At 45.2% G+C, this 8,972-nt stretch overlaps 1 protein-coding gene across 1 annotated transcript; it reads left to right on the top strand.

The window, feature by feature from the left end:
* Window positions 1-2,026: 2,026 nt before the first annotated feature.
* On the top strand, window positions 2,027-5,050 carry T265_06065 (hypothetical protein; the record flags this gene model as incomplete). The annotated part of the gene is made up of 3 exons (XM_009171235.1): window positions 2,027-2,128; window positions 3,908-4,037; window positions 4,908-5,050. 3 exons carry the CDS (start codon window positions 2,027-2,029, stop codon window positions 5,048-5,050), a joined length of 375 nt encoding a protein of 124 aa, XP_009169499.1.
* Between the last annotated feature and the right edge of the window lie 3,922 nt (window positions 5,051-8,972).

Below are 8,972 nucleotides of genomic sequence, written 5' to 3'. Positions count from 1 at the left end.
GCAGAATTCGATTTTTGCCAAATTTTTTGGACCGAATTAAATGAATAGAATCACTGTCCTAAACTTCACCCTAGAGCGCTCCAGCCAAGTTCCCATTCGAAGACCGATTTCACACCGACACTGTCGGGTATTACACCTCCACCTGTCAGAATCAGTTGAAAGTGCCATTTGGTGGACATTGTTGCATAAACGTTGATGATGGATCACTCCATGGCTTTGCAAAGAACGTATTGCCGTCTCCTTTTCATGAATGAGAGTTGAAAGCGTCAGAAAATGGGCCTAGACCCGGGTAAGGAATCGTTTTCATCAATATTAGGTCAATGTTGTCGTGTATGTTAAATTGGAGCTGGCAGAAAGTGGTGGGGCTTAACTTTTCGCACATGCACTTTTTGCATTAGGGGCGGGGCTTATCCGGAAAAGGTCCTTTTTGTGATTCAGACAAAGAGCAATGGTTACATGGTCTCCAGATGGAAATGACTGGCCACCTTCGTTCAGTCATCTGGAAGAGAAGTAACAAATCGATGCCCTTACATACAATACCGGTCTCATCTCAATGTATGCTTGATGTGTTTGTTGATTCGCGTCCCTGTGGTATTCCAACCAGGGGATTATGAACTTTTAAAAGCGAACAGTGCACAAACAATGGAGTACCGAACACCTTCTCTTACCTGTGTGGGTGGATAAGCATTAATATTCGCCGTTATTTGGTGTTTCTAAATAAATGTACTACACAAATGCCGCCTATTGTTTCAGTTCGAATGACAGTCAAGATAGCATAGTGCTTTCTTTGATATAAAGCTACTGGACAAATCGTCTTATCCCCAAGAGACTGACACCACCGACGGTACTCACACACACGGACTAGCAGGGATCAAACAACCACTGGTTCATGAGTTCTTGGCCAGGCCCCCGTACTGCAGCTCAGTGGATGAGAAGCGCCCGGAGCAGTCTAACAAGTAGGTACACACAACACGATCCGATATTTTGGTGAGCAAGGGAGCATACACAATACATATTTGGAATACTGTGCCCACCAAACAGGTCAAAGCTGACCTCCATATTTAAACCGACCTGTTGTTTGCTTTTTTTGACAGTTAGAAATAAAAAATGTCTGGCATCCCGATCAGACCTGTCATCACAAAATCCGTGATTTCACATGAATTCCACATACTTTTCGGGTCGATGAATGTTATGTCTGACGGCTGTCTTCGTTCTAATGCCAAGAGTCGGAAAAAGACTCGCCGACAAGGAACGCAACAGCTTTATTGCAACAGGCGAGTGTGTGCGAGTGCATAAGTTACAATGGCCTCGCGCTACTTAAAGGGTATTTGTTAAGATTGATCCAAGTGGTTGATGAACACCTATCAACATCGACCGTGCTTCTATGAAATGTCTGAACACTCTTCATAGTTGGTTGTGCTTCTGTGGCTTGCCTGAACACTCAGCGTCTTTTTTCTGAATTGATTGAGTGACTGACTGGTCTAGAAGATCACTCAGGAAGATCAGAACCTTGAAAATAACCCCAGAGAGCCCGGAGCCTATTGGTACCCTTAAATTCCACCAAAATCTCAATATGGAAGTCGGCAAGCATCCAGTCAGTCACACGATCAATTCGGAAAAAGCCAATGAGCGTTCAGGCAAGCCACAGAAGCATGCAATGCCATGCCACCGTGCCCATTTCTGCTGCCTCGACATCGTTGTCGGTCTATGAAACCTGAAAGTGGTTCAACATATTACAGACCGATTCAGACTGATTTGTAGGGGAATGCATGGCTGTAAATAGAGAATGCAGTGAGAGGAACATCCGTCGTAGAGCGGCCATGACGTTCCAGAGAGGAAATAATCGTATTGTATCTAAAGTGAGGGCCAGCACACCGTCGCAAGGATGATGGAGACATCGGTATCATTGTGAATGCATCTAACACAAGTTGGCTATTGGTGCAGTGTTTAAGATTAGGTAATAGCTGACAAAATGGTGGGTATGGTGACCGTCACCAGGACTACGGGAAAACAATGTAGTCAATGAATGACCTCGTCTGAAGTACACCGTTTGGAACATGGGGCGTCGCGAAAAGTCCATGATTTCAATGGAATCGATGAAGAGGGGTGTATAGTTGTCTCAGACAAAGTTAGTGCCTCATCGAATTTCAAGTAATACTGAGCAAAAACCGTGTCAAACTTCGAAAAACTTGCATGATGTTCCGCTGATGAGCCTCCAAGAGGGACAAAACCGGTCATGAGTTGTCAAAGAGCTTCCAGCAGTCTAGTAAAAACTCATTTTCATATTCTTCTATCTGAGTGAACGGTACCAAAACCAATTCAGGGCTGAAACCTCTTAGGATTCTGTCCTGCGCGATGCTTTCACCAAATTTTTGTCTCACATATGCCCCCGAGTTGAGACCGTGGATAGGAGTCTGTATCCATTCGGGGATAGATACCACAGAACAAACCTTTGATGCTTTGTATATTTGGGGTTGGTATGGCAACCGCCGGCAAGATTATGCATGCCCGTGCCCTCCTTATTCGTGAGCCCTAAGTGACTCCTCAGTAGGGCCTACTCCCTTGGTCCTCCACGTAGAGATTGCCTACTGGCAAGTGGCTGATATATGGTACTGTTTTGGACTGTCCATAGAAGTGACCACTGTTCAGAGGGGCCATTCTTTTGCGCAAACTAGGTGCCACAATCAAAAAATTGGTTCTTATTTGAAATGTTACCACCTGTTAATAAGAAGTATCAGTCCGTGAGCCGTTCCTCTTCCACCATCTCCCATGCATCCAATCTGTCGTTCTCGGCGGTAGTTAAAGGTCCTACTAAGAACCAGTTGTTGATGACTACTGCCAGTGGACTTCGGTTTACCTGACGAAAACTATGTTCCTTTCGTGTAGCTATCGCCTTGATGACCGCCACAAGCACGATCTACTTCATGGCGACGGTGACAGGACCAAATGTCTGTTAGTTTTAGCTTGTGCTCTGGGGTGTAACACCAAATTCTGTCTTGTCCGTTCAAAGGAGGTCGGTAGTTTGGATCGCTCCAAAATCAGTCACGATGACGGTTACATAGCAGACCTACTTGAGACAAATAATAAAACCCGAAATCGCTATGGATCCCCTGGGTCCAATTAACAGAATTACCGGGCTCCGGGTGGGGACTCACCAAGCATAAAGGAAGGATTAGGTGAATGGCTTTCACAGTTGAACTCTCTTTTTAAAACCTCCATTAGCACCTAAAATATCTTTTTTTTACTTCCTTATTTCATAACTAACATGCTGACATATTAGGACGAGGAGCCACCGGTCAATTTGAAAGCGCTCATATGAGGCTGGAGCCAGGATTTTTGGAGTTATGGCGCATAATCTTAGGCACTAAACCACTGGCATCGAAAGCCGGGACTACTAGAAAACTTTGGTCGTTGAGCCAAATCCTCCCTGAACCAATCATCTACCCCACGTCCAAAAAAGGAGTGCTGCATTTTACTTTTTGTTATAGGTGTCCCAATGGGATCCGGTGTACGTCATTCTTGGATTTGGATAGGTTGAAGGAGAAAAAGCGAACATTAGCAGCCTATGACTGTATCCCCTTTCCTCAATGGTAAGAAAAGTTACCGATTGAAAATAAGCCCACCAGGACAGAAGATGGACCGTCCAATCACGAGCGATTTGGATTGAAAACCAAACCAATCACTCATCCGAATGCTCGGCTTCTTTTTCCATACTACCAGATGAGTACAAAATAGTTGAAATCGATACATTTTTTCTAAAACAAAAACTCGGAAGCATATCTAAGAAGCTCTTCCAGGTGACTATGAACATGCTAGGCTAGTCGCTGTGTTCGACCTTCTTGTTTTGTAAGTGCCCGTTGTACACTGGTCGTTAAGGCGCTCTCCTCGTACAATTCCTGTATTCCAGTCCAAGAACAGCAAGTGCGGGCGCATTGGCTGCAGCAAACCCACCTCGTATACCAGAGGTCCGATACAACCAAGCACATGTGCCGTTGATGAATTCCGGCAAGAGGTGTCCAGTGGCCCTAAACTCCCAGGTGAAAGTAGCCGTCAGCTAGTACTGACATCCATGTGTATTGACCATGTAGCGCAACGTTTCTTGATGTCCATTGGTTAGACCTCAGACTCCATTCGACTATGAATTGACTGAAAATGTAACAAAAGCATGCTTTTTGGGGACTTGACCGCACCCAGAATACTTGGTTTATTGCCACACTGGATCATAATAACCCCCGGATTTCCGCCAGCCCGTACGTGATCAAGTCCCCTACCTTGAATCAGAGGATCATGTAACAATGGTCCAGAGGTCTTAACAACGCGCTATTGTTGACCATGCCGACAGAGACAGCTCTCCAACCTTCTCCGTTCTCAGCGTTCAATCAGAACGCACATTTCGTCACGCCTGTTTCGCTGTTTGTGTGTCCTCTCGCGCCGTTCATCTTCCTATACCAGAAAGGACAACAAACAGCCAACGGTCTCTGGTCGCTCACCAACACATGCGAACCAAAGTCTGCTTGGACCGAGTGACTGTGGCAGACCGACCCATTATGTGGTCCGGTCAAAATAGCCAACGAAGGTCGTAGTTTGCTGCACTCTGTCTGGAAACTCTGAATACGGACGAGCGAAGAAAACACACGTGTGTCTAGACGGCTGGAATCAAAACGTAGATAAAGCGAAGAGACGAATGATTGCTAGTCATCGATAGACAATGGAAAATCCATCGTGTTTTCGACCATCCAGTCTACCTATCCTGGATGTGAATCATATCAGGTGAATTGTGTGAATTGTGTGCAAGATATTAATGAATTTGAATTTGAATGAATTATTCATCAAAGGATACGGTCATCTTCCGCCTCAATAACCGTGCCTTCTTGAACGGTATACTGAAGAGTTCCACATTTCACTAGGACATCAAATTGTCTGGCATTTGCGTACAGTCATTTTTTGGGCGAGATGGCCCAAGTGGTTAGAGCGCGAATTTACTGACCGGAAGGTCCGTGGTTTGAACCCGACCTCTGCCTCTCGACTTCCCCTGCCTAGGCTTGGGTAACCTGGCAGTATCCCAGCCCTCGTGCTTCCTTCGGGTGGCATGGCAGCTAGGCACCGGAAGGGTGTTACAGCTGAACAATTATTATTAATATTATTATTTTGTACTCCTGAACATTAGATAGATAACACCCCGGTTCCCAGGATCCAATACTGACCACTTAGAATAATCTGGGAAGAAATCAAATGAGACTCGAGGGACTTAAAAGCTGCATGCGTCATAGACAGCAATAGGGCCAGTGCTCTTGGAATGTGTGAAACCAGCGAGTAAAAGCGTGTGAGAGAGATCACCAAGAGTTTAGGCATTGTTGGTGCTTTCTGCCTTCCAGAATGAATTCCCTGTGCCCTCGCCTGTGCTTGGCTAGAGGCAGTATAAGAAATGACGGCTGATCGATGTCAGTGGATTTCGTGCTGTCAGTTCCTTTCCAGATACTTTGATGGGGCGCGTGGATGTGTAGGCATCTCAAAATGTTTGGAGCAGGCCAGCACCGGGTGCCCTCCTTCATCCACTCTTTTCTTTTCAATCCAAGGCTTTCAATATAATTAGATAAACTTGGTGACTGAACGCCAGTGAAGCATCAGTGTCAACACTGGCGTCGTTGTCTCTGATGATGTTGTTGTTGTTCATGATGATGATGATGATGATGATGATGATGATGATGACGACGACGCCGACGATGATGATGATGATGATGATGATGATGATGATGATGATGATGATGATGATGATGATGATGATGATGATGATGATGATGATGATGCACACCAGCGATACTCTGGGTTTGAGATCGCCAAAACGACGATGAAGCATCGAGGTGGTGGACGACCACCGAAGCCAGAGAACTGGAAACTATTGATCCCCCTGAAGTAGCGGTTGAGCAAATAACGGAAGGACCATTTGCTATGCACACAAACACTTGGAGTGTAGCTGACAAATGCTCCAAACAGCAAGAGCACACACCCTTAGTTCAGTGATGTCTGCGGTCATCGAAATTTGGCTGCATCACTGCTTACGCTACAAGGCAAATAGGTCGGGCGACAGAATCGGAGGTCGTGTCTAACCATGTATTGTAGAACTGAATTACCACGTTGGATCCAGTCAGTGCTCAAAGGATATGTGCCGTTCATTCCAAACGTCTTAGAAGACACAGACCTCCTTGAATGTATAAAGCCTAGATCTTCGGTTACGCCCGTTACTTGCTGATAGCCAGATATCAATAGTTTCAAAGAATTTACTCATAGCGACCTATCATGAACACGTCTAATTAAGCTCTTCCATGATGAGGCTTATTCATTGCTCCTAGGAAAACAGCATGGAGGGATAAGGAGAGGTGCTGCGTCCTTGTTGTGAAGTTCCTCAGTACGGTTAGCATCATCCACACACAGATGCAAGGACTAAACGGGACCTTGCAGAGCTCCAACTGAACCTACAGACCACTAGGTCTAGACAAAATGACTCTGATACTGAAATGCAGTCGAAAACTCTCTGCTGGAACTCCGGAGAAACCATGGCAGAGTATAGATGAATGTATCCACTTAACATGACACTGTGCTGCTGGAAAGAGTTTATCGAAGGAACCTTCCATCTTCCACCGAATAATTGTCCTCGGGAAGCTTACCGCAAAGAACGGCAAACCCAGGTGTGACTTAGCAAAACTATGGATATATCTGACTGTTGAAATGCAATGCCGAAATACTGGTCAGATCCCAACTTCTCAAGGAGTACAGGAGCCATGTGCAGTCGGATGAAGCAGTGGCAAGGACGGTCGGTGGTACAAGGGGAGACTTCTCTGAGAGGTCCAACGACCAAAAGTTTAGAGAAGGCTAGAGACTTCGAAACGGCATGTAAAGTAAACCAAAGAACGAATAAGCCATTCAAACAGTATAGAGAGCATGTGAAGGTCATGAGTCGCGTCATCAGTACGCCCGATAAGGTTCGAATGCAGCTTCACCAACCTGTTGTAGTCAACTCGAGTGAGTTTATCCGTTAAACCTCTGCTTACCGGTGTAACGGTGATACTACTGATGGGGGGACATACGAGTAGTATGCATTGTTCTTGGAATTTTGCCTTGCATCTCCTGAAAAGGGGAGGTCTGTTGCGTAATTTGTGGAGTTGCTCTGTGACATTTGTTTAGATTGGAGCAATAAGTGATTGGGGTCAATGAATATCCCTCAAAGAGGGGAAATTATCAGACAGTCTTGATGCCGATACACAAAAATGTGTACTGGAAAACTTCAAATTATGGTTCAGCACTTTAGAACGGGCCACCTTAAGGATACTCTTAAGAAAGACCACCAACAATTTGGTGGTTCATCAATTGATTATGGTTTCTAAAGTCTATATTTTTCTGATCTCCCCTACGTGTTTGGCAAAAAAATTGCGATTGCAGAGGACAGGCAACCTAGATTACTGGGAAATGTCTAATCTAGTCAAGCACAGACTTTTTGTGGCTGCGGAGTGTAATCCTTTAAGTTCTCGTATCCCATTTAGAAGCGACACTTCATTATAGTGGAAGATTTCAGATCCACTCTGAAGGTAACTGATTGCGAATTATCACATTGCTCTGTACTGGGTTTTTCAATGTTTCGGTCTACTTAACTAACCTGGTAACCCTGACCCAGGACGACCTTCATAAGCTTATTACCTGGACCGCTGTTTTCTAGATGAGTGCCGGAAACTGCCAGTACTCTGTTTAAACGGTTTTTTCAAGCCCACCGGTGAGGTTGATAAACTCCTACCTGTTTCGATAGCATCCCATGTCATGGGCCTGGGGATTTAAGCCATACCTGACTTTATGACCTTTACTTGGCGTCAAATAGCATTCAGGAAGGTAAATTGCGTACTTTGCCAGCTTGGACATGAAGATCTGTGTGAAGTGCTCTACTGCTCATGGAGTTTACAAGACATCTGCAGGAACTTTGTATGTCTCTTAAAATGGCTGAGTCTGTACCACGTGTGTTTTCACCTGAGGAACAATCCGTCTGCTAAGGAGGGTCAAGCTGTTATCTTTTATGTGTACCTCATTCCAAAAATTCATTCCAGAAAGCTATTAAGAGTCGTCTTGCACAACAGGGCCATGAAATAGGGCAAAATGCTGTCTTTTAGGGATTCCTGTAAAGGTTAATTCATATTTATTGACTACTTGACTCCGGAGAAGGGTTGCGACCCAACCACTGTGGCACCAACGCAAGCAAGCAGCTGCAACGAAAAGGGTTCCCCATGACTTATCGTTAGCAACTCCAGATTAGACTCAACTCGTGTCCGACTACATCTTTTCTCTGATCACTCTATGTACTTTCTCGATCAGCAGCAACATACTTTGCAGCCACACACTTATAACTCCCACCTGTACTATCGACAATATGCATTTCCAAATGCGAATACCCAAACACCACACCTGTGTGAACAAGCCTCACAGCATTGCACCCAAGGTAAGTTGCTTGTCTGGTGTGAACATTTTGTTCATTAAAATGTGTTCTACTCAACCATTGCAGCTGTGAGGCGGTTATAGTCAACCTATGGTGTGGTCATTCTGGCAATGTCATCCAAATCGGCTATCGTAACGCGGTGAAACTTGACAGAATCTTTTAGTACTCTTGTCACTGCAGTGACCGGTGTTAGATCGCGTCGTTCGAGTGACTTCTAAGTTAACAAGCATCGCTCCACATGTTGTGTGTATGCGCGCGCGCATGCAGTGAACTGCACAACTGGAATCAAGTCACAAAGAGCACCGAAAGTGAATTGGGATGCGAAATCTAGCTCTCTCATGGGCCTAGGACGGCCCAGAGACCTCAGAAACCGATTGGCCAAAGGACATTGACTTTCTATGTGGACAAGTCTGAATTGAGTAACTTTGCTTGTCGTGCAAAACACTATGAGATCCTCACACAGCAAATGGCGGCAACGCTGTTTGAGACAATGCGA

The sequence above is a fragment of the Opisthorchis viverrini genome, assembly GCF_000715545.1.
Source record: "Opisthorchis viverrini unplaced genomic scaffold opera_v5_123, whole genome shotgun sequence".
In the NCBI taxonomy this organism is placed as follows: domain Eukaryota; kingdom Metazoa; phylum Platyhelminthes; class Trematoda; order Opisthorchiida; family Opisthorchiidae; genus Opisthorchis; species Opisthorchis viverrini.
Note: the sequence above shows the minus strand (reverse complement) of the source record. Positions and strands in the feature narration are given on the sequence as shown.